The sequence below is a fragment of the Gobius niger genome, assembly GCF_951799975.1.
Source record: "Gobius niger genome assembly, chromosome: 12".
Taxonomy (NCBI): domain Eukaryota; kingdom Metazoa; phylum Chordata; class Actinopteri; order Gobiiformes; family Gobiidae; genus Gobius; species Gobius niger.
The window spans coordinates 14562951-14588854 of NC_136863.1; the positions used below are offsets into that span (position 1 = coordinate 14562951).

At 40.5% G+C, this 25904-nt stretch overlaps 1 protein-coding gene across 19 annotated transcripts in view; it reads left to right on the top strand.

The window, feature by feature from the left end:
• mical3a (microtubule associated monooxygenase, calponin and LIM domain containing 3a) overlaps nt 1-25904 on the top strand; it is a 59892-nt gene that overhangs the window by 19752 nt on the left and 14236 nt on the right. For 7 of the 19 annotated variants that reach the window (XM_079568246.1, XM_079568247.1, XM_079568245.1 and 4 more), the window contains 28 exons: nt 4742-5151; nt 5501-5708; nt 5788-5904; nt 5978-6079; nt 6565-6720; nt 7131-7231; nt 8663-8920; nt 8995-9110; nt 9363-9489; nt 9573-9666; nt 9756-9785; nt 10179-10326; nt 11042-11238; nt 11352-11470; nt 11555-11617; nt 11753-11929; nt 14053-14163; nt 18209-18316; nt 18582-18768; nt 19077-19171; nt 19478-19571; nt 20837-21032; nt 21481-21719; nt 21919-22011; nt 22472-22624; nt 25362-25436; nt 25577-25690; nt 25777-25850. In XM_079568246.1, the coding sequence (XP_079424372.1) occupies nt 4873-5151; nt 5501-5708; nt 5788-5904; nt 5978-6079; nt 6565-6720; nt 7131-7231; nt 8663-8920; nt 8995-9110; nt 9363-9489; nt 9573-9666; nt 9756-9785; nt 10179-10326; nt 11042-11238; nt 11352-11470; nt 11555-11617; nt 11753-11929; nt 14053-14163; nt 18209-18316; nt 18582-18768; nt 19077-19171; nt 19478-19571; nt 20837-21032; nt 21481-21719; nt 21919-22011; nt 22472-22624; nt 25362-25436; nt 25577-25690; nt 25777-25850 (3831 nt within the window). In that variant the 5' untranslated portion in view covers nt 4742-4872. Of the gene's footprint in view, nt 1-4741; nt 5152-5500; nt 5709-5787; nt 5905-5977; nt 6080-6564; nt 6721-7130; nt 7232-8662; nt 8921-8994; nt 9111-9362; nt 9490-9572; nt 9667-9755; nt 9786-10178; nt 10327-11041; nt 11239-11351; nt 11471-11554; nt 11618-11752; nt 11930-12562; nt 12671-12885; nt 13091-14052; nt 14164-14528; nt 14589-14677; nt 14792-14893; nt 14993-15186; nt 15301-16295; nt 16398-18208; nt 18317-18581; nt 18769-19076; nt 19172-19477; nt 19572-20836; nt 21033-21480; nt 21720-21918; nt 22012-22471; nt 22625-25361; nt 25437-25576; nt 25691-25776; nt 25851-25904 lie in introns of those variants that run through there. The other 12 variants (XM_079568239.1, XM_079568243.1, XM_079568244.1 and 9 more) reach the window with 10 other exon arrangements.

The following is a 25904-nucleotide window of genomic DNA, read 5'->3' on the forward strand; positions in this document are numbered from 1 at the left end:
CAGAAGTTCAAAAGTGGGTCAGTGTGGCAAGTGCATTCCTCAGTCTATGCCGGCGCAACTGTTTACATTTTGCCACTCTGCTGACTGACCTTTGAACACTTAAGAATTACTGCACAGTTTATCCAGTCAGCCCATTGTGATGTCACAGTCGGAAATGATTCGAAGAAATAGGCACAATCAGCCATGCTTGGATTTATTGTTTTTTATAGAGTTGTAACTTGTGTGTTAAGTTTTTCTTGGGAGACAGTGAATCAGTGCCCACACACGGGAAGCTTATCTCTTGCGTTGTGTAGGAAAATATCCCTAACATGGAGAGAAGTTGCCAACTTTTTGTCTCCCACACTCGACCTACTTGGAAAGGGAACAAAGCACCTTATTCAGCATTTTGGAAATACTAAATACACTACCAATTGGAGCCATTGTAATGATTTCAAAGCTTCAGTGTTTACAATGTCATCATGCTTTTCTGTGGTTGTCCTGAACAAAGTGTTTTTACCAGTTCTATTGTCAAAGCTCGTCTGTAATTCTACTTATCACTAGACAAAGTTCTTAAACACAAACTTACCACTTAGAGACCCTCAAGAGCCTCAATAGTTTTGACAATGAATCCTTTATATGGTAATAAAAGAACATTTAGCTGCTAGCTTTGTTCTGGAAGTATGGCCTCCAGTAAACCATTTTTAACTCTCTTGGGGCCACATCATATTTCACGTGGATGTGTGTGAAGCAGCACTTGGGCCTTGTTTTGAGTAAGTACCACTTTTGCAGGTGCCTGATGGAGAAATAACAAATGTACTGTCAGATACTGTAAATATGCCTGCTATGGTTTGCTGTTCCTTTTTATTAAGCCTTGAGGAAAGCACAGTCTTCTTTGACTCTGACTGCATTTGTGTGTCATGTCGTCTTTGGTCTTGGCAGGCCAGGCTAGCAAACCTTCACCGACTGCTCTGTTGTCATATAGCCACTGTTTGTTTAGCATCTGAACTGTCATCTGCTCATTGCCCACGCAGAGATTAGGGAAAGCAAGTGTGGATGTGTGACAGGATTACGACTGCTGTTAGCTGCATTATTGAGCTTGACATCAGCGGAAACGTGCAGTAGATAGTTTAGTAGATAGAAGTTCAGTTTCAGTTACACATGTCCTAATATCGTGTTGAAATGGTTTAGTGAAATATCGCAATGATATCATTATCGCGATATTGCACAACCGTACTGCATATCGCAAGTTACTTCAGTATCATTCAGCCCTACTGACCACTACAAAGAGGGAATGTAGTCATGTTCTTTTGATCTCGGACTAGTAAGCAGTAGAATTCTAGTCCTATTTATGCATTTTTAAAGCACATTCTATACAAAACAGCAATTCAGAGTGTAGTGCCCCTCCAGTGCCAGTCACACAATCATGCTGTAGTGTTTTTTCCTTGGACATACTCAAAAGGAGATTAGGATTTGAGTTATCCTGTTTTAAAAAAAAGTAACACGCCTGTTTCAACTTTTGGTACAAAATAGTCTTCACCCCACACAACAGTTGCCATAATGACAAGAGTTCTTCTCTTTAACAATAACCATCCAACCAGGCAAAAAATGCTTTCAAAAATGCAAAGATTTTCTTTGTCAATTAATTTCACAATGAATGTTGTGGAGCAGGGTGTGGGGAGTATTTTTGTTTTGTTTTGTGTGCTTCATTGTCTCCGTAGGGAAATTTGTCCTCTGAGTAAGGGCTGGAAGCACAGGGAGGGCAGGGAAGGGAGGTAGTTCCGCTTCCTGATGGCCTGGTGTATGAAACTGTTCTTCAGTCAACTGGACCTGGCCCGTGGATTCCTCAGTCTCCTCCCTGAAGGCATTACCTTGAAGAGACTGTGTGATGGGTGTGTAGGGTCCTACGTAAACCCCTGTAACTAGTGTGTTTTGACTGGGTCGACAGCTGCTCTCACATTACACTTCCTAGTTCCTCGGATGCAGGCCTACGAGTAACCAGATATGGCAGTCATAGTACTCTTTTGCTTGAAGCACTATGCAAATCAAATTCCGAGATAGCCAAATGCGTAAATCTGGTTTGCACTGCTGTTTTGGTAGGACAGTCATTCCCAACCTTTCTTTGTCTCACAAACCTCTTGAGTCTTTAATTTCTACTCAAAGTACAGCTCCACCCGAAGGTGCAGCCAGTTATTTAGTAAAGGACCCGCTAAACTCAAGCAAAAGTGTTAAAGCAAAAATTAAATTTTATTTTAAAATAATTTTGAAATACTGTTCAGTTTCACCTTCTTTATAGATCTGAAATAATTATTAATAAGTATTCCCTGCAAAGTGCCCGCGTACCCTCTGGTGTCCCTCCTACCCCTGGTTGGGAAACACTGTTGTCAGAGTTTTTTATTATATAGAATAAATCTTATAAATAAAAGTTCCATAATACACCTTCAAAGATATGAATTTAATTTCTGTGCCCATGGTTTGAGACTAATCTTCCTGCATGAGCACAGCAGACATTAAGTTTGTTATAGCTTCTGCTATGCCCGGCTTCAACAGGAAAGTAGTGTTTTTAATCAATACATTATTAATAACTTGTACCTGGCTGGAAAGTTGTTTTGAGATTCAAAATCACTGGGAAGTTATTGGGATTAGTTGCATCTCTATTTTATTTTCTACGTTAGGTTGAGACGGACCACATTTCCTGCAGTGTCTGCATTTTCTTGTAAATCCCAGCAAAGCACAAATGATCCAGTATACAGGGCTGCTTCATCTTATTACAGTATGAATATGGCAGCCTGTTTATGTTTTCTGGCCTCATGGCTAATCTTGTACTGGAGTTGATTGAAACCATAGAAATCCACACCACTTACTGCAAGTGAACAGCCCAGCTGCACTCTGCATCCTGAATGTCGGAAGTAAGTGATTGAAAAGCCGCATGGTTTGGAGATGGTTCCTTTGTAGCAAGTAGGTTTACTCAACAAAAGAAACTTTTCTTTGTATTATAAGTGAAATGGAATAGCAGACACATGTGGTGATTTATGTGAGAGGTTTAGCAGTTTCTTTAGTAACAAACACATTTTTCAATATTGTTTTGAGCATACAGTATTTCTAAGCTAACAATCTGTTCACTGTCTTGCACTACTAAGATATTTGGACGCTTGCTCTTTTTCAGACATGTGGAGCAGGCGTGTGGATTAAGAATGTTGCATTACATACTGGATGGAATGAGATGCAAATAGTCCATATGATTATAGCACTCTGAAGCGATTGTTATTAAGGCGAATATATTGTAGTTTTTTGTTTATATTCTGTTTTTGAGTATGTAGGTTGTCACATTGTAAACAGGACCAGGAGCTTTGACCTTTGAGAAACATATTATTGAAATATGAACTGCATTTCAGAGCTTGTAGATGTCTACGTTACAAATGGCTGAGCAGGTTTTATATTATTTCAAAAAACAATATTTTCTTATTTGCAAAGGGATATTGTATTGGATAGATAAATAATCTTTGCACTAACTTCCCTATCTATTTCAATTCTGATTTGATTGTCATTAAGTGTACAGGCACAGCCCTACTTAAGCTGTAAGTCTTAAAAACTAAATGGAAATGGTTTTCTCCGCAGCACAGATGATTTTCACAAAAAGTCAAATTTAGCAAACTGTAATTGGTACTGCCACACATAAAGTAGATATATACTGTAGGTTCTTCTCAGTGACGTGAAGAAGCCTTATACAAAAGAAGATTAAATGAATGTGCCAGAATCAATTATTATCTGTGAGGTTGTTAAATTATGCAGAAGTAGTATGTATGTGTTTTGATAAGTTTTCTGTTACATTTGTTCAAATATAGAGCGTATGAAGCAATAGCAGTGTAACCTACTGTGCTAATCCAGAGCTCTACTTCAGATTACAGGATGATGTAATGCTTCTAGTAAAAAGGCATGGTGTGTGTGTAACAGGCTAGTACCCGTTGCGACGCCTTCATGTGTCAGAGTGAGTTCTAGTCGTAGTCACACAAATGCTAAACCATTTTAACACATTACATCTCACACTTCTTATAGAACACTCACTCGCACCACCTTCCAGGTGGTTACTTCATTCCTAGTGATTTATTGAACTTTTTCTTTTATTTCTTCCTGTGATAGTCCAAACAGACAGTCGCAGACATGCTGGATGAAATATAAAGATGCACAAGTATTTGTGTTGGATGAGGATCTTTCCTGTTGCTCTTGTTTTTGGACTGAGCCTGGACCTAATGTCAAGCCAAATTCAAATGACAAATATTTATCATCTTTGTAGCAATATCGGTCTGTGTACTGCTCATGCATTGGCTGAGGTTGTTATTACTTCCACACAGTGACCTATGTTATTTTCCATAAGCTGCATCATAACTGACTTCTGTGTGTTTGTTGACATGAATAACCATCTTCCCGAGTTGGAACTTTAAAGCTATTCACAAGGCCTTGTTTTGTCTGGACAGACATTTATGTACTTCATGTCGGCTACTGTATCATGTTTGGCTTTGTGAAAGTTCAGGGCTCTCCATTTTCGACCGAGGCAGGTAGAACTTATCTACATTTACTCTTTAAAGTCACTACACAATACTTTTAACTTCTACTTGAGTAATATTATAATGGCGTATCTGTAACCTTACTTGAGTGAAAAGAACAAACGTGCTTGTTAAGTGCTTCAAGCTTCATTTTGACATATGAAAATAAATGTTGGGGATTTCAGAATGTCTGATTGCTCTTTCTGTCTTTTGTCTTTCAGGATGAGAGAGTCAGAGGCGGGGAGGTAAAGCCCTCCTCTTGGCTGTTTGAGGCACCTCTCGGGCTGGGGCTGGACCCACAGACCGCTGCCTCGGGGCGAAGGGCACTCACACCCTGCTCCGAGTTCAGACAATGGGGGATGGAGGCTCTGGTGCTGCTGGAGGTGACGGCGTAAACCAGTCCCACGCGCTGTTTGACAAGTTTGTCCAAGGGAGCACCTGTAAGGGCACACTCAAAGCCTTCCAGGAGCTGTGTGACCACCTGGACGTCAAGCCTCAAGATTCTAAAGTCTTCTATCACAAGCTGAAATCCAAAGTCAACTACTGGAAGGCCAAAGCACTTTGGGCTAAATTAGACAAGAGGGCGTGTCTGAAAGAGTACAAGAAGGGCCGTGCCTGTGCCAACTCTAAGGTAATGCTTAGTCATTAAATGTCATTTGAGCTCAGACAATTTGATCTTCTGCGTCTTGGGTATCATGTAATTTGATGCTCATGTTTACTGCTTTCAACCGTCTGTGATTGCTTTATGAAAGGACGTCTCTGAGGTGCTCACACTCATTCAAATTAACCTTTTGTATCATATAAGGTAACAGAACAGATTTTTTTATAGCTTCAAAATGGGTTGATATATTCCAACAATATTTTTTTCTCTTGGATTTTACTGATGAGCACGGTAGGGCTTGAATTGTGCAAAAGTCAGTTTGAGAAAACAAAGCACTGGTTGATGGTTTTATACAAATGCATTATGTCTTTATGTGCAGTGTTTGATCATTGGGGCAGGACCATGCGGTTTACGAACAGCAATCGAGTTGGCCTTTCTGGGAGCCAAAGTGGTGCTCCTGGAGAAGAGAGATGCTTTTTCCAGAAACAATGTGCTCCACCTCTGGCCTTTTACAATCCAGGACCTCAGGGGCCTCGGCGCCAAGAAGTTTTATGGGAAGTTTTGTGCCGGTGCTATCGATCATATCAGTGAGTCCAAATCAATTTGAGTTGTTTATTTCAAATGATTTTAGAATACATTTTTATAGAACATGTAACTTTGTTGCAGGTATTCGTCAGCTGCAGCTCATGCTGCTCAAAGTAGCTCTACTTGTAGGTGTGGAGATACATGTTAATGTTGAATTCAAGGGTCTAATAGAACCTCCAGAAGACCAGGAGACCGAACGTGAGACTGTCTGTTTGTTGTGGGAAATATAATGGTTATTTGAGTGTAAAGTTACATAAGATCTGTTCCACAGGGATTGGCTGGAGGGCTGACATTCACCCCAGGACGCACCCTGTGAATGAGCTGGAATTTGATGTCATCATTGGGGCAGATGGAAGGAGAAACACACTTCCTGGCAAGTCCACACAGCTCTGCTGTGTTCATGCTTACTTAATGTCATTTCTTAAGGATGACTTGTGTCTGTGCAGTGTTTTTTCGCTTACACATAAACAGATGCCGGCCCACAACTGTGTGTAGTTGTCAGTGTGAGTGTTGGTAGACCAAAAGGAAACTCTTATGTCAGCTTTGTGTGCCCTCTATGACTGTCTACCATTTAGACTGAGATATTCAAAGGAAATCCCTCTGGAGCAGGGTACCCTGACCTCACCCATTCTTTGTCAATAAAGGGAAGCAGTCGGCTCCATGTGGGAATACTGTAAACCACACTCACAGTGCGTTAGGTCAACAAACATGTTAATATTGAAATGACGCAAACCATCTGGATGTACTTATGGTGTACACAATATATGTAATAATATACGAAGTGGTTGCACGATGTCTAACTTTGTACCTTTTTTTTTATAACAAATTCTTCTCTGCTTCCATGTGCTTTTCCTTCAGGGTTTCGACGAAAAGAGTTCAGAGGGAAACTGGCCATTGCCATCACTGCTAACTTCATCAATAGACACACTACAGCAGAAGCAAAAGTAGAAGAGATCAGTGGTGTTGCTTTTATCTTTAACCAGAAGTTCTTTCAAGACCTCAGAGAAGCCACAGGTCCGTTAATGGCATATATATATATATATATATATATATATATATATATATATATATATATATATATATACTGTATATATACTGTATATATATATTTTTTTTTTATTTAATAACTTGCTTTCTTTTGACATCTGGTGGGTCATTGGGGACGTGCACATAATTGTATTTATAAACGGAACCTGAAACATAATTCCAAACTGAGTGGCAAAATTAAATAAATAACAACTTTTATGAATCAATAGTGCCATTGTATAAAATGTTGCCACGGAACATTATGGCATCATGTGCATGGCTTGAAGTCTATATTGCTCTCAAGGGCAGTTCTGTGACCTAAATGTCCTTTCATGACTGAATTCGAGGGACAACATTTTGCCTGTTGTTTAACGAGTGCTTTTTCACTGCCTCTCTAGGTATTGACTTGGAAAACATTGTCTATTACAAGGATGACACACACTACTTTGTGATGACGGCCAAAAAACAGAGTTTGCTGGAGAAAGGAGTCATTCTACATGTGAGTGATCAAAGCCAAGTGCTGAAACAAGCCACCCATGTTTTTGTGATAAAATCAATTCTGTATACTCTGGGTTTTTAAGTGTGTCTTTTCCACTGTAGATTTAATAGTCTGTCCCAGCCAACAAGAACTCTGCCAAGTTTAGCACGCTCTATGTTGTTTCCTCAGCTCACCTACAAGTTTCCTTTCCATTTTCTTTTTCCATAACATATGAATGAAAAGGAGCAGAAAGTAATACCTTAAAATATCTGCCCCCTATCAATGCAAAATCATTAACATTAATACATATAACAAAAGTTCACCTGCAGTGTTATATTTTTGTAACATTGAACATTTTACACATGAATGGACTTGGAAGTGTTAGTTTTGCATTCAAGTCTGTTCCACTGACTGACTCCTTTGATGGAGCTATGTCTTTCCTTTGCAGCTGTTTGAAACCTGGGTTTTGTCATATCCTTTTAGTTCATATCTACTTTCTCTTGGTAAATCAGTTTTGCAAATTTTCTGGTACATTTTCCAGATGCACTTTATACAGTACGTGGTTTTTAGAAGGTTGGCTTCTACAAATTCATTAAATTTCAGTGTTTTTCATCATAAATATAGGATTAGTTGGGTCTTAGTATCAACTTCCACTGACAACTCTGATTGCTCTTTTCTGTAAATCCTTTGAATCCATTCTTCTTCTTCTTCTTCTTCTTCTTCTTCTTCTTCTTCTTCTTCCAGGCATCATAAAATAGTTGTGAAATAGCCAGACTCTCCACATACTAATAATACACATCGGTTCACTGTATGATGTACAGTACAGGGGGAATCTGACTCATCAGGAAGTAGCTTGGGAGCTTTTAACATTGGTATGGGCTAGTCATGGGCAGAGGAAGGGTGGACGTGTTGGCTGAAGGGCAGTGAGTCCATGGAGTTCAAGACGGCAAACAAACCCGGGTGCATATCTTCCATTAGACTGCCCCTCCCTCCCTCACCACCGTCTCCAGGCTGCACCACTCAGCTATAGCTTCACTTCTCACCAGTCACCACACTATCATCAGAAAGCACTGTCACTTTGAAAGTAGGCAGTTATTTGATGTTGCATCTAAGGAAAGGCTTGTGAAAATATAATCCCCATACAGTGGTGTGTGTGGCTCCAAGAATAATTGCAACAAAATTGAAATCACCCTTTGAAAGGTTCCAATAAGCAAATAATTCTGATACTGTCTTGTCTTTGCAAACAACAAATGATCTTGTCTCCGTCACTGCAGTTTAGAACTACAGTCATGTTGTGAAATGCATGCGATTCATATATTAGTTCATTGTATCGTACTGCCCTAGTAGTTAGTTCTCTTTCGTTTAATGCCAAGCGTACACTCCTTTAACAGTTCAAACATGTTCAAGCACATTTCACTTTCTACATTTGTGATTGATTTGTGTTTCTTTCAGGACTATGCAGACACAGAAATGCTACTGTCCAGAGCTAACGTTGACCAGGTGGCTTTGCTGTCATACGCACGTGAAGCAGCCGATTTTTCCACAAATCATCAGCTGCCCACACTGGATTTTGCCATAAACCACTATGGCCAGCCGGACGTAGCCATGTTTGACTTCACCTGCATGTATGCTTCGGAAAATGCTGCCCTTGTACGACAGCGCCACGGCCACAAGCTGCTAGTCGCACTTGTTGGTGACAGCCTTTTGGAGGTAAAGTAAAACTATAAACTACAATGAAGGTTTGGGCTTACTCATGATCATACTGTAATGTGTTCATTGTCCAGCCCTTCTGGCCCATGGGCACTGGAATAGCTCGAGGTTTTTTGGCCGCCGTGGACTCTGCTTGGATGGTGAAGAGTTGGGCTCAGGGAAAAAGCCCGCTCGAGGTGCTGGCTGAAAGGTAGGGGTGTGGAACGTGCATACACACTATACACATGTTCACTCTCTCACAACACAATCTTTTATCTCTGAGTGCTTTACTAGGAAATCCACTTGTGTGTGCTTCAAAGCATTACTCCCACCTCTAATTGCATAAGAGGCTTTTATAAGGATGGAATGTCACTACACTACACTTAGGTTTTATTTGTATTGCATTGTTTTACTAAATCTTTCTATGTTGGATATGTTTATTTTATGATACTATGATGTATAGGGAGAGTATATACCGGCTACTGCCCCAGACAACACCAGAGAATGTCAGTAAGAACTTCAGTCAATACAGTGTGGACCCAATCACGCGGTATCCTAACATCTGCCTCAATTTTCTCAAGCCCAGCCAGGTCAGTGGGAAGCTGATATGATCCACTTTGCCTAAAAAATCTCTCATCTTATCCAAACTTGTCTTTGAAACAATTCACTGCAGGTACAACACCTCTATGACACTGGTGAATCCAGGGAAATGCGAATTGAGATTGAAAATGTCATCAACTCATCAACACCCAAGTTGACGAGGAATGGTTTGTATATTTATCTCTATTTCATGGCCTTACATTGTTTAAATATAGCATTTTGCTCATTATCTGATGAAATGTAATTTTTACTCTAGAAAATTGCCTGCTTGACAAGCAGTTGCAAGGTAACACAAAGACCATTTGCATGGTGTTGCTTTTCAGGGATTTGCAATAATCTTAAACACATCCCCTGCAGTGTTTGAAGCCTATTGGAATGTAAACTGACCCTTATTTTTAAAACTAACCTATTAAATTGTGTTTGTTGGTTTGTGAGCTCTGTACCCTTTTCTAACCTCTCGCTGGCAAACTATTATGTCGGTTTAGTGTCTTTTTATTGGTTAAAATGGGTACTAACATGAATAAAAAAGGCTTTTATGTGATAACGTACAGATTTATGCTCAGCCTCATTTAACCAAAGTCGTGCTACTCTGCCCAGAAGTTGCTTTTATCAGTGTCCACGTTAATTGTCTTTCCGAGCTGCTGCTTTACTCTAAGCTTTTTCTTTCTTTTATTCCCAGAATCCATTGCTCGGTCCAGTAAGCTGCTGAACTGGTGTCAAAGACAAACGGAGGGATACCGGAACGTCAATGTAACAGACCTAACCATGTCTTGGAAAAGTGGGCTGGCTCTTTGTGCCCTCATTCACCGATATAGGCCTGATCTAATGTGAGTATTTCTACAACCAATGGAAGCTGTTTGAGGAGCCTGGAATGACAGTCCTGCTGCATTTGCAGATGTCACTTAGTTGCAAATGATGTTTATTGGCAGTGTGGGACTGTTTTTGTGGTGCATCCCTGTACATCAAGTGGCAGAATGGATTTTGGGGTCCCCTTAGGTATAGTCCTGGACTTTCCCCTGCACTGATGGTCTCAGATAATGCTATAAACCAGGGTTGTTACCAGTCATGCACCATAAACACAGTCTCCATCCTCATGGACTAATGCTGTTTAGTGGCTCTCTGGAGACAACACAGCAATTAACATTAGAGCCGATTAGTCTCTATGTTTCTCCTGACCTTTGCTACAACTTTTGATAGGCCTGTTGATGTCGATAGAAGAGGGGGAATGGAATAGGAGTCTTGTTCTTATGTTCATGTGAACAACAAGATGTCTCCAGAAGATCATGATTGATGATCTGGTGCTTGAGCATTAGTGCTTTTAAGTGGACTTTAAGTGTCTTGTGAATGGAATTATCAGATGTAATATTATACAATTTACAGTAATGCTTCCCACAGCTGTACCGGACTCTTCACTATCAGTGTGTTGAAGTTGTGCATGTTGTGCATGTTAAGCTCGTCATTCGTTCATCAAACCTTGTGTGATTTGCTGGTAATTATAAAATGTTTACAGCTTTCAATTTATTTGGGCCTTTTCTGTCATAGTGATTTCGATTCGTTGGATGAGAAGGACCATGAGAGGAACAATCAGTTGGCTTTTGACGTGGCAGAAAAGGAGTTTGGAATCTCGCCCTGTATGACCGGCAAAGAGATGTCTTCTGTGGTGGAGCCAGACAAACTCAATATGGTCATGTACCTCAGCCAGTTTTATGAAATGTTTAGGGACACAGTGCCACCTAGTGGTAAGTTAGCTACATTGCAGTGTTGTCATAGTAAATCTAAATGCATTGTTACATGTTATGCTTTGGGTGGACATTTATGTGTAATTTATTTCTCTCCTTCTGTTTTACTTCAGATAACCTTACATTAAGTCCAGAAGAAAAGGCCGCTCTTATAGCCAGCACCAAATCGCCCATTTCCTTCCTAAGTAAACTTGGTCAAAGCATAGCAATCTCCAGAAAAAGATATCCAAAGGTCAGTGTAATCTATCTTTTAATGAAGGCCCATTATAATAACCAACATATTGTGAATATAAATAACTCATGATCTCATTGACAGGACAAAAAGGAGAAGGACGTTGATGGTTTGGGGAAGCGTCGGAAAACCAGTCAGTCAGAAGATGTGAGTAAAGTGTCAACAAACCATATTTGGGTTCATTTGTGATGAGAGCATGAACAGACCGTGTTCGACAAATTATTCCCCAAAGACTGACAGAAACGAGCAGAAAATCATAACGCTCACCCCTTTTTCCCACAGGACGAAGTTTTAAGAAGCTGCCGTGACGACAGGCCGTCTGTCCCAGTTATTCTTTCCGAGAGAAAGATGGATTCATCTGCTGTGGGGAACAATAACAAAGTCAAGGTCATGGCGACGCAGCTGCTGGCTAAGTTTGAGGAGAACGCTCCTGCCCAGCCATCTGGACTGAAAAGACAGGTATGATCACATGGATGCTTTTTACAGAGCCGCAATAAAGCATTTTTTCCATTGACTGAAAAACACCTTGTTGTGTCAGCCTTTGGTCTCATGATAATCTTATGATGGATGAGCTGTTGGCCACTATATAAATAAGCAGAAGCCTATGCAAATAATGGCCAGACTGGGCATTGTTCTGGCATTTTGTGGGTGGTTTCACAGTGCTGACTGAGTAGAAGGGTGAGTGGGTTCATAGATCTTTGGTTGGATTGTTCCTGGGGGTGACAGTGGTGAGATTGTTTAGTGAGAGTATGGAACAAGACCTTGTTGTTTTTATTATTTTCCCGACTTAAAACTATGTACAGTTTGTGTTCACCAAGATGCTATTTTAAGTTCTGATATATAACAGTGCTTATGAACCAATTTAATGAAGATTGCAAAAAGATTGCTTTTACAATTGTCCCATGTTTTTTTCATTCATTCACCTCCTGCAGCAGGAATTCCTTAGTCCCTTTTGCACATATTATATACAGTTATCGCCCTATCATAAATGACTTTTTTGTGTGTGTCTGGTTTAATCTTCATCAACCATTATGGACCATCATCATGTGTTTTGCGTGGTACCTGCCCTCTGCGCCCCTCTCAATCACAAAGGGGGACTCTCTTCCCAACTTGGATCGCCTTTTGGCCACTCCCCTGACCCAAATCCCCAAGAATGAGCCAATTACAGTCAGACTGGCCCCTGTCCCAGCTTGGAGAAAGGTAAAGACTGAGCCTAGACTAGCTTTGCCCCTAATGATAGACTAACCACTAGAACGCTTGTTTCTATCTGTCTAACCTGTGGATCACGTGACGTCTGATTTGTTGTCTTAAACTTCCCTGAATCATAGATGTTGTAGTAATATTTAGCGTTTTTGGCATGGTGTGCATTGGTCTGAAACTAAAGCGTCACGGTCCGTCTCTCTGTCCTGGTTCAGAGGCGCACACAGCAGCAGGAGCAGCTCAGCATTCGCTACAAACAAATGGTCAAGTGTCAGACAGTGCTCAACCCAGGGGAGCAGGTATGCGTAGTAATAGTTATTCAACCCAATAGTGATCCGAGCCTCCCACCCCTCACGGCCCATTAGACCCAGAGACACACCTTCTATGCAGAGTATTTAATGCAGGTATGGAGCATAGCACCAAATTTCAATGTCAACTGAAATGTGCGTCCCATCACTGTCTTGAAGTAGTTAGTATTTGTGTGTGTGATTTAGAAGTTATAATTTCTTTGTTTCCTTATTTGACGAGCGTTGATGTTGAATAACTTACAAATATAACAATAATATATATTATTGGACTAATCCAATAACTGCCATATTTTCCAGACTATAAGTCGCTCCGGAGCATAGGTCGCACCAGCCAAAAATGTATAATGAATAAGGAAAATAACATATACAAGTCGCTATGGAGTATAAGTTACACCAGCCACCCAGGTATATCGTTGACAAGCCTCTCCCGGCAGCACGCTGTTCAAGCACCCATTTGCGAACTCATTCCTCTAGCTGTGGCCATCGAGCTTTTAGCCCGCAACTTGCGTTATTTGTTTTCTTCATTGCAGTAAGAGTGACCTCTGCTTTTCGCCAGTCCCTCACAAGTTTCTCGCTCAGTCCAAACTTTCTTTCTGCTAATCGATTCCCTTTTTCAGTGCATGTTTGTGTTCAGAGTAGCAGATACTAGTACACCAGCCGAGAGCGCCCTCTAGCGGCTGTCAGCGTGAAAATAACGATCATGTGAAATTATATATTTTTGATATATAACACCTGAGTTTAAGTCGCACCCCCAGCCAAACTATGAAAAAAGTGCAACTTATAGTCCGGAAAATAGTATGGTGTAGTAGTAAAGTGTATCTGTCTGTGGCCTTCTTCACGACACGCCTCTGTCTTGCAGGCTGCAGACAGATACTACTCGAATATGGTAATCAAAATGAGCAAGCCTACTAAGTTGAATATATTTCATTCATTTGATTTGCAGTGACCTTTTTGATTTTTACTTATTGTTTGACATTTGAAGTCATTCAGCATTGTTTTTAGCACTCACTTATTATTTGCCCATCTTCTGTTGTCTTTTGCTTAATTTATATTTTTTGACTCATTTTTCTTAAGGCCAGAAGTGGTGCAGAGCAAGTGTCCGGAGCAGGCTCTCGGAGCTGCCCAAAGAAAACCATTCTGCTTCCTTCTTCCTCCTCCACTTCCTCGCTCTCTCTTCACTCAGAGGTGACACATAGTCTGCTCTGTCTGTCTGTCTGCGTCTGTCAGTTCCTATATACATATCTAATAATCTTCCTCTTAGACTACTGTTTGTGATTGGGGCATATCTTTTGAAATGTAGCTTTGAATAGAACCAACTCCACCTGCATTTGCGTCTGAAGAGTTGTTGTCTTGTTGTAAGTTATTAGTCTTATGAGCACAAAGTGTGTGCCAGGGTTAATTGTTAGCTTATCCTGGGATACTTCTCTTGTGAGAAATGTGAGTCTTGTGGGACCTTGGACAGTGTTATTTGCTCACTCGGAAAAAATCCGGAACATCCAGTGATATTTGTCACAATGTTAATAGACATTTGGTTGATTTCTCGTTTAAAGAATTTTACTAAAGAGAATGAAGAAGAACTTGAATACTACGAGATTCCTCAAAAATATCGGGTACAAGTGGCTGCATGGATTTTATTTTGCCCTTAGTCAAGAATGGAATCAATTTTACAAAACAAATCTACTTCAAGCATCCTTTGGAGGAGTGGACACCACTGCATCTGACAGACCCGGGGCCTATCCACATACCGGGTATTCAAGAGAGGGCTGATCGCCTCTTCTCCAAGTTTAGATCGAAACCTGACAAGCCTCCGAAGGTGAATTGATGGCATGGGAGTTTTTGTGTGGTTATAATAGTCTAATATGGACTAGTATGGAGCCCTAAACTTTGCTAAACAAATTATTATTTTTCTTCAAAGCCAAAGAAAAAGCCATCCCGCTTCTTTTTAGAGCAGTGGTACATGTCCAGAGACTTGACTCCAGGTTCACCACTTTTGTCTTCACATTCTTCTCCAAAGGTTTGGGCATGTGGTGTGACTTTTTTCATACTAACATAAAGGCAGTGTGCTTTTAGATTATTCATCATTTCCTCACAATGAATGCATCCATGTGTTTTGCCACAATTAGTGGCTTCCTTGGCAGTATTTGTTTATGTTAGCCCGGTGTGAACTTGGTGCAGTTTTTTTGTGACTGAATCATGTATTTTCTGCAGGAGTCAGAAAGGCCAAGGCTGTCTGATGACCAAAAACCCATATACATGCTTAGTATTCAGGAGAGAGCCGACCAACTGGCCTCTCTATTTGAGGGAAAGCCGACCGAACCACAGGTGACATTTACAGAGACAGAGCTTATCAGTCAAACACAATTACAGCGAGAGTCTCATTTCTTACCTCAGGTTCTTTACTTAAAATGTGTCCTCTATGGTTATATAAGTAAGTCAAGCTTATTGCAAAGAATGAAGGTATTATTATTTTCTTATCTCAAAAAAGACAGATGTGGCTAAGTGTGACCATTTTTGAAAGTTTGATCGTAATCCAATTCTTAACTTGAGATTCTTAGTCCGTTAGATAAATACAAAATGTATTGATCCAAAAGGAAATTACAGTCATACAAAGCACTTGAGAGAGATGTAGACTTAAACACAACTAGGGCTGGGTACCGTTAAATTATTTTCGATACCGGTACTTACTGATAATACCGATACCTGAACGATTCTTTTTTTCCGATACCTATACTATATTATTTGTCATATATAACCATAAAACAGATCAATTGTGTTAATTTATTACTTTTCCTTCCATTTAATAGATTTTTTTTTTTTTTTTTTTTTTTAACTTGTGTTTCACTTTTTAATTTTTATTTTATTTTGATGACCAACAGCATCAAAACTTGAGTATTCTTCTTCATATTATATATTTGTTTTCGGTACATGCTTTCGATACTTTTATTTTTTCAATACCAGTTGTACCTAAAGCTTTTTTTTTCAATACCTGACTGGTATCGTTTAACGGTTCCCAGCCCTAGGCACAACTTTACCTTTTTGATATTTTTTTTTTACTTTTTTGTGTGTAAATTCAAATTACTACTTCAAAACTATGAACACGTCTGGACATCTCTGTGCTCAGACAGACTTGAAAGTCTGATAAATAAATAAATGTGAGCGCAAGGCAAGTTTGTAGAGCACCATGAAAGCTATTTCAGTTAGTCAGTGTTTTTCGGACAATAATATAGAAGCCTATATCATGATTTTACAAACCAGAAGCAAGCAGTGGTGTTCACTCACGGCCTAACCTCTTGATTCTTTTCATCTTCTTCCCGGAGACTAAGAAAAAGCCCTCCCGTTTCTTTATGGAACAGTGGCACGCGGCCCGAGCCCAGTGCCCCGCTGAATCTCCCGCCACCTCCCCTGACACTTTCCGACAGGTAGTCATTTAACGCCTACGACAAACAGTGGTGCAGTGAATCTAACGCTCCACACCTGCGCTTTCAGAGAGGATGCACTGTAACTGTGAATACTCACCCAACTACAGTCTGCAAGCCACGTGTGTTGAAATATATAAATCCTTGTTTACTCTTTCTGCTTGGATTAATGTTTGCATGTGTGTAATTGGGGCATTTGACTGTAACTGTACGAAAGTAGTTCTCTCGAGAGTTGTTTTTTGATTGCATTCATGAATAATGCAGCTTTCTGCCCGAGGAGTCCCCAGTTGTAATTATTTGGACACTTTAGGCGTCCTGGCAGCACATTTTTCAAGTTGTGCGACTCCCATGTTGATGAGAAAGCTTCCAAATGGGACGCAGTAAGGAGTTATGACTAGATATGGCTGCAGTTTGATATTATTTGTTTATTTATTTGAAACCTTGGAAACTGTTATTCAAATGAAGATTCATGGTTGCTCAATTTTAAAGCAGTACTAAGTAACGTGTTTACGTTAATAAATCCTATTCGTAGGGGTAATACAAGTGTTAATGGGGTGATTGGGGGGTCTTTCATCCCCCCGATGCCTCTGGCCAGAAAACCACAATTGCAACTTCCCTGCAACCGTGTAGGAGTCACCAATACACACTAATAGAATCACGAAGAAGAAGCTAACAGGCTAACGGGCAAAGCTAGCAGCGGGCTAGTGCCACATAAATTGTTACAGCCAAGTTTGAGTGGATAAAATGATCTCCTTTGTGTCATTGAGTTGTGGCACAATGTACAAGCCTCTCTCTCTTTGTCTTTTCTGTCAGCGTAGTATATATATATAAAATATATTTGATATTTGTGCATATTTGACCTGTGGCTCTATCAGTGGTCAGCATGGCGCCTTTACTTTTAATCACAGTGGTCTGTAGGACACACCAGGATCAGCTGTTTGGAAGGTTTTCATTGCGGATGGAGCCTCTCACCAGAAAACCTACAAACCAATAGTAAAGACGCGATGCTGACCACTGTATGTCAGCATCGCGTCTTAACTTTCAATCAGTACAATGCTCCACAATCAATTGGTTTGTAGGTTTTCTGGTGAGCGGCTCCATCCACTGGGTCACTACAAGATCAAGTATGCCCAAATATCTTTAATATATATATATTTGCATAGCAAGTTGCATAATTCACCTTTAAGATTAAACATGTGAGATAATACTGAATTATGAACTGCTGAACTAGTACAAGAATTGTTATTTTATTGTTGTATTGTGTTCATTCAGTATGCAATCGACCATCACTGCTTTACAAAATCTTTGCGGACCTTTGGGGGAAATGAACTGGATGACTTCGCTTAAAGTTGAAGAACTACACTTTGACAATCGGGTTGAGTTGCTTGTGATTTGTATTGGGGTGTTTGGAGATGCCGGCAGCCCAGCACTTCGGAGTGTGTGTGATGTGTCAATCAAGCATGTAATCGCTTCCCTGTCATGTCTAATAGGTCGGTCTGATGTTTGTTTTCCTTCACTCTCCACATATTACTGTTTTTCTTAGGGCTGCATGATATGAGAAGAAATTGTGATATTCATTTTTATTTTTCATTTTTATGCAGTTTGTAACAACACATTTTAACAAGTATTACATGCAATTAGTTTTTTCTTCAAATTGTGTTAAAACAAGACTCTGCAAAATAGAGCATGTGTTTAATTTGCCATGCATGTTTGTTTAAGGCTATATTGTGCAGCCCTAATTTTTCAGTTTTTCTTTTTCATCATGAGTCTCTAACGTCTTTCCACCCTTCTCCTTTTCTCTATACTGTCTATAGCGCTGTGTGAGGATGTACACAGGTGGTGTTAGCTCATTGGCTGAGCAGTTAGCCAGTCAACTCCAGTCTCAGGACGACGGCAAGACATTTCCTGAAAAGTGGGATTTGGTAAGAAGCTGTCGAGAGAGTAGAAGGATAATTAGTTGCCACCCGGCCAGCACTGTTTTTTGTGCCCATTTTCCCGCTGATCACATGTTTGGTCAGTTGTTGCTTATATGTAGTGACTCCAACAATGTAGAATCCCCTAATAGATGTATCCCTAGATGCTTGGCTCCTCCTCTACTTTGACCAGTCATTTCTTGTAAGGGAGCGTGAACAGCGTTTTGTTCCCCTCCTCCCTTTAAACTGACCCCGTGGTTATTTTTTTCCGCAGGGTTCTCTCAGAAAGGAGTTTCCTGTCAACATTGGAGGGAGCGATGTCTGCTTCTTCTGCCGGAAACGCGTGTATGTCATGGAGAGGCTGAGTGCAGAGGGGAAGTTCTTCCATCGCAGTTGTTTCAAGTGTGACTACTGCGGGACCACGTTGAGACTGTCCTCCTACGCGTTCGATGTGGAGGACGGTACGAGACTATAAAAAAGTTTAAATTGTTTACTAAACCCCTTGAGGTGTGCGAGGGTGTCCAGTCAATCAATGAACAAATCTGATATAAAAATATGGTAAATGGCCTCAGATTTCAATGTGATAATGTCGCTTTGAGGACTGCAATGACAGTATTTTATAGCTGTATTTATTATAGTATGAAAGGGCTGCATGCCCTGTATTTAAAGTTCTAAAAAAAATGCTGTTATGTTGATATCAGCATATTTCTTTAATCTCAGAGTCAGCTGTAAGTTTTATCATTTCCTTCCCATTTGTTATATTTTTCAGGGAAATTTTACTGCAAGCCGCATTTCTGTTACCGCCTGTCTGGCTACGCTCAGAGGAAGAGACCCGCTCCCTCTCCTGCTCCAGCCGCTGTAAAGGTATTTAATGTATTCACTCATAACTGTAAACATATGCTATAGCCTCTTTGCACAATCTATATGCAAATCTGCACGTTTATTTTCTTGGCCTTTGTTAAAAGCTCTTCATTAAATGTACTTGCTGCGATAAAACAATTTCACCACATTTCTCTGCTGCTGTTTACTTTGTCAAAATGCAGTATACCAGTATAAAAATCAAAAACAGATTCCTTATGCGATACATCTGTGAAATAAAAGTATTATAGAAATAATAAAAATCACCATATTTACAAATCTAATGTTATCCATCGCTAACCTGTGTTGTAGAACCTGCCGTCTCCTGCCCCGTCATCAACTGTTGATGCCCCAGGATGTGTCCCTGCAGTAGTGACAGCCCCTGTCTCAGATCTGCAGCCCTCAGGTAACTTCCTCGCCTGTCTGGCTGTGTCCGCGGTGCCTTGCCGTCTGGCCCTGGGGAGGGGACTGCACACTGTCTTTCACACACTGTCATGGACCTGCCACCAGATGGCACTAAGGCCTCGACTCTCCCCTCCTGTGCATCTACTGCATCTACGTCTTCTGCTGTTTGACCATCAATGTTCTGATGATGAGCCTCCTGTAGCATGACTCTGAGACTCCCCTCCCTTTCTCTTTGTCCTGTTGCTCTTGGCAAACCACTATCTGCCTGTAGAGATTAGTCATTCAATTAATAAACAAACAAACAGAGAAAGTAATTAATGTTAACCTATTATTTTCGGACTCACATTCTCTTGATTGTTTAAGCACTGACCCTGTTGGAATGTCAATAGAGGCCTTGGGTGCTCTTTTAGCTGCAGTTTAAAAGTCACTAAAGAACTAAAGAAAGTGGCACTTGCATATGGCATCCATTATTTAATTGAACAACCAATGCACTTTTAAATAAAACTATTGCAGTCAATTTTTTATCATTGTGCCATGAAAGAAAGTATCCACTTGCTGTAGCTGTGCTTTACTCACAGAGAATATAAATCTGTAATCTGTGACTAATAGTACTTTAGTTCAGCTCTACCTTTGTGGGAGGTTTTCTTTAAAGCCTTAATTTCCACCTTGTGATGTTCCTTCTCCTTTCTCAAGGTCTTTTGCAGATGCATCTTTCTAGGATTGTCTGCTGCAGTGGTCAAGTGCCGGCATCAGTTTGTTGTGCTATCTCTCCGAACTGAGCTGCAAAAATAGCAGCAATAATGCTTCGTTTAGTGCCTGTGGATTTTCCTTTTCCAGTGAACGCCTTCTTTCCTATCCTTGCAATCCCGGTGCGATACCAGTAGTCCACTACAATTTGTCCGAAAACATTTTGGACCTTCAGCAGTGTACAGCAAATATAGGATTGAAAAGTAAACAGCAAAATGAATATACTGTAGATCTAACATTTGTGTGTATTTAATGACTAGTGGAATCATTTTTCCTGTTGAGCAGTGGAAGGTGTCACTCGTCAGTACTTCATTTTTATATTCTGAGACATTTCATTCCACTGGAGGAAGTTTTGCTCAAAGTTATACCTCCACTGTGACAGATTATCTTTATTACTTCTGCAACTTCCAGTAACCCGCTTTCTTTGCCATCTCTGCTGCCCTTTCACTTTGTTTCTAACCTCCCATCCTTCCTGATGCCTCCATTTCACTCGGGGTCTCACCGTCTTGTCACCGCCAGCGCCAGAGGTCAACGGGCTGCAGGAACCAAGCGTGGCAAAGAGACTGCGTGGGACGCCGGAGCGCATAGAGCTGGAGAACTACAGGCTGTCTCTGCAGAAGGAGGAAGAGCTCGAGGAGGTGCCTGAGGAGACACTGGCAGAGCACAACCTCAGCAGCGTGCTTGACAAGGCCACCGACGTCGACTTGGGCTCCAGGTACACATGCACTTTCTCAGCATTTCAGTCTCAAAGTCTTTTAAAATGACCAAACAGTATTAACTCTTCTCACAGTATTTGCCACGTCTGTTATTGAGAATATGTAAAAATGTATCAAATATTAAACACTGTATGTAGTAAAAAACATTATAGTTTGTTTTTGAAGTTACAGTATAGGGCTTATATTGTCTTTGCTGCTGTTATATTATAATCCAGTGTTGTTGTTTTTACAATCTACCTCCAGTATCAAACATACACATCATTCTCAGTGTCAATTCAAAGAAATATGTTTGTGTTCCTGTCCTTGATTGACGCGACAAGTTTGCTCCAGCCCACACTTGAAACCGCGCAGAGTTCAGTTGTGCTCTAGCGTTTTGTCTGAGAACAGCTCCGTTTTCCTCCCACGTGTTCTGACTCCTTCGACGCTGGCCGCGTGTTTCCACAACAGCAGCTCCGAGTCCGACATAGAGGAGGAGGACGAGGAGGATCCGGAGGAGCTGGAGCCGCAGCCCCTCAGCCCGTCGGACCTGGGCGGCGTTCCCTGGAAGGATGCAGTGGAGCTCCATGAGAAGTTGAGGGGCGACAACAGCGAGGATCGGGAGGCCCAGGATGCACTCAGCAGAGACGGGGATCTGGACGACGAGGAGGAGGAATACGAGGAGGAGGAAGAGGAGGAGTCGAGTGAAGGTAGTTACGTCTTTTAGATAGTTCTGTGTTTATGTTAAGTCTTTAAGTATGTCTGTGTCCTGTCCAGCCACGTCTGATTTTTCACGTTTCATTTTAATACATTCACTTTGTCCCTTTCCTCTTTTCCCTTCCTCGTCACTTCATGTGATCTCCATCTCCTGTACTTTTCTATGTGGCCTCTATCTCCCCCTGCTGTCAGAGGGCGATTACTGCCCTTGGGACAGGGAACTCCAGTCAGGCTTTTGGCTGGAGAAGTACCTGAAAGATGAAGAAGATACTGGTACTTTTAAAGGTAGCAGCAGAACTGCCTGTTGGTGTGTTTGCAGTTCAAGCGTGATTTTCGCTTTGATTTTTGTTTTTAAATCATTACTCAAAAATGGTGTGCTTTTTATTTTGTTTTGGCCGCTTTTTGATTCAGAGTGTGCTTTTTTATTTCTCAACTACCACATTGTTTAATGCCTTCTATAAGCTCAAGACATTAAGATCCTTCAAATATGTTTTTCCCCACTAGAAGCTTCTTTGGTAACAGAATGTCTTCAAACAATTATGCTCCTATTCTAACCTTACACGTTTCTGTTTAACTTACTTTTTGCAGTTGTGCATGCAGCCTCCACTAAGCCTCTTCAAAAGTCCCTCTCTCTCATGTTCTAACAATCTTTCATTTTTCTCCCTTCCTCTTGTCCTACTCTTTTCTCTTGTCTTTTCTGCAATGACCTCTCCTCACACACAACACTGAAAAAACACACATTTAGCCAGGAACCTTCAGATCCAACAAATCCTGCAGACAGTGGACCCTCAGGCCCTTCCTCGGGACTCTGAGGGAGATAAGGATGGCCAGACGGTCTCAGCATCCCAACTGTCCCAACCCTCCCAACCCACAGAGTTCACACAGCCCTCCCCTACAGGTAACCCCCCCATCTTGATCCCGACCAGAGGATTAAGAGCCACATTGCCACAAACAGCACTGATCTTAATTACTTGTCGTATTTAAAAGAAAGTCAAGCTACGTTTGGTCAGTTTGGTCATCGAGTTCCATTTAACCTGACAGTATTTCTGAATCTTGTTTTGGCGCAAGGTGATGCAAAAACAGGTATACAATCTTTGTTTGGATTGAATTTAATGGACTATGAAGTTCCTTAAAGATGCACTACGTAATTTTTTATGTGGAAAAAAAAACCTTGATATTTGTGTGTATTTGACCTTTTAGTGACTTGCTTTATGGTTGCTTTCCAGCAAAGTGGCCTCTATGATGCTCCAGAATTAATTGTTTTTGGGTTACTGGCAAGTTTCTGGTACGGCCCCCTAAAAAGCGATTGATCCTGGAGCGTCATGAAGTCCCCTGTGACGGAAAGCAAAGGTGCCAAGCTGCACCCACAAAGCCACTGAGTCAGTAAAAGGTCAAATACACACAAATATTAAGCTTTTTTTTCACATACAAAGTTGCATAGTGCATCTTTAAAGAAGCATTTGAGGACAATTCTTTTGATTAACGGCCCGGGATAATAATTAATGCGCCGCAAGTACAAAAAATTAAACTGTTGTTCTGCATTGTAGACTTTTGTTTTTCCCCCGTTGCTACACTGAATGAAATCCTTTCTTTTGCTAAAATTCTTTCCTTTTTTCACATTGTCTCATTGTTTTGTCCTTGGAATGTCCCTTTGTTCCTAATCTGTAATGTTTTGATTTGTCAGAGTCTGGAGTACTGTATTTCAGCTTCATCCCAGTGCATTATTCATATAACCCCTTTGTGAATTCTTTTTAATTTTCTGTTCTTTTGTGTTCTGCTATGTTCTTTTTTTTTTCATGTGTCTAATAATTACTTTCCTATTATGTTATATGTTATGTCTGTTCCTGCCATCTGTCCTCCTCCGTTGTTCCACACCTTCTGGTTTGAATGTAGCCCGTACCCGCTCATCAGCTCGACATGAGGCAGTGCGAGTCTGGTTGGAGTCCATGTCCAGAGGTAGCTCAGATTTAAAAGGGGTCGCAGCATCCCACTTTGGAATTCTATTCTGCCTGGACTTTACTGTGTGGCATGCGCCAACTCACACAGGCCACACTCACAAGCATGCGATTTACTCCAACCTGTCTCTGCTGATCCTCTTGTTCTTCCCAAATGAAGTTCAGTGCAGATTATACATATCGTTTTTCTTTTCTGAAGTGTTAAGGCCATACATGCCTTTTCTTCACACCAGGGTTTTCAGACAAGTTGTGAAGTTAACCACTTGTTTACCTGTGCTCCCTTTGCACTAACCTCTCAATGGCACTTGCGACGTTAATACTAGGTTTGAGTTATTTTAACCAAGAATAGTGAATAAATTGCAAGAAAGTTGTGAAGTATATTTGAATACAGTTTTGAAAGCTTATCTGCGCTTATGCTCACAAAGTTTTCTTTGAAAAATGAAGAAACTCATGCATTAACCTCTTAACCCCACCTGAACCGAGCTTATTTTCTTCTGTTTGGCTTTATCCAAATCTAAAAGCTTCTTGGAAAAACTAGCAGCATAATAGCGTCAAAAATGAGACGAAAACGAGGATGAAAATGCAAAAATGTGACAAAAATGCGGGGAAGAAGTGACAAAAATACCACTAAAGAGCAACAGAGAAGTGACAAAAATTCTGCAAAAGAGTAATAGAAAATTGACAAAAAATCAATGAAAATAAATGTTACAGAAAAAAGTAACTACAACGCGACAAAAGTGCAAGGGAAGAGATCAGTTTAACTGAGTTTTGTAGGTCTTAGCTTTCAAATGAGGCGTTACACTGGCCTATAGGCTGTAACCTTTTAGATTTGGGTAAAGCTAAACTGATGAAAATGCACTTGGTTAAGGCGGGGGTTAGGGCTGGGCGATATGGACCAAAAGTCATATCCCAATATAGTTAGGTTAAATATCGATATATAATATGTAGCCCGATATTTTTTCCGCAAAGTGAGAGCTGTGGAATGTCAAAGTCAAAGCCAAATACGAGTAGTTTTATTAAAAACTCACTATAAAATTTAAACATAAACACTGTAAAATTTAATAGGTCAATATTTTTCTGAGGGCAGCGTTTATAAAGAGAAAACAAAATAAAGTGCTCAGTTTAAGATAAACTTTTTTAATCATCAGCTTGAGATTACCCGTTTCTTTTTGTTAACTTAATAGCTTATCTGAATTTGAACTATATCGATATGCGATATGGTATAATTCCATTCTCATTTAAAATATATATCGATATATCTTAAATATCTTAAAATATATCCCCCTGCCCTAGCAGGGGTTTAAGAGGTTAAACAGAGTATGATTAGCACAGTTGGTATCACCACTACTGTGGTAATCACGTTTTATCTTCATGGATTTCACAAATAACAGATTTATTTTGGAACTGATTAAACTTTCATCCATTTCATTTATAAATGGATCACTGCATGATGCTTAAGGTATTACTAATGTGACACTACGCCACAAGTTTTTCAGCAGACATTTTTAACGTTTGGAAAATTAGTCTTTAAAGCTTTTTTCCCAGTAGACAGTTTTTTTATTTGATGTATTATTTGTAGTCTGAGAAAGGTTCAAGAAGAATATGTTTCTGCAGTTGGCTCTTTATGTGGAGCAAGGAGAGGTGGCTGACTCATTTCTGGCTGTTCTCTTGTCCTGTCAGAGCCCGGTGAGGATGATGAGCTGGAAGCCGAGGCAGACGGTCCGGACGTGGAGCCCGGTACAGAGATGGATCAGGGTATGCATCCACAAGAGTATAAATAATGAATTCATTGATTCCTTTAGATTCATATTGTCTGAGCACTGTCATACTGTTACCAAGGAGGGGGGAAAGCTGCTAACAATGCATAGAGTAATAATGTTATTCCTGAACTCCAGATGACATCCCTTCAGATGCAGAAGCAGAGGCTCGCTTGCACCAGTCTGAGAGCACTGAAGCACTAGCTGAGGAAGACAAGAAATCGGAAAGTGTTGAGATGGCTTCCAGTATCGGTACATGTCTCTGTCTTTTGCAATAACACTCTGATATATTTGAACAAAAATATAGTAATGTTTTTTTTGTTTTGATCTGTTTTCAGGGCCCTCCAGCCCGATGCAGAATAATGACACAGTTCTTCCTCCACTTAGACTACCTGCACACTCTGACCCACAGGTACCACAGTGATTAAACAAAACATTCCAGAAATGTGTTAATTAAAGCATTTGT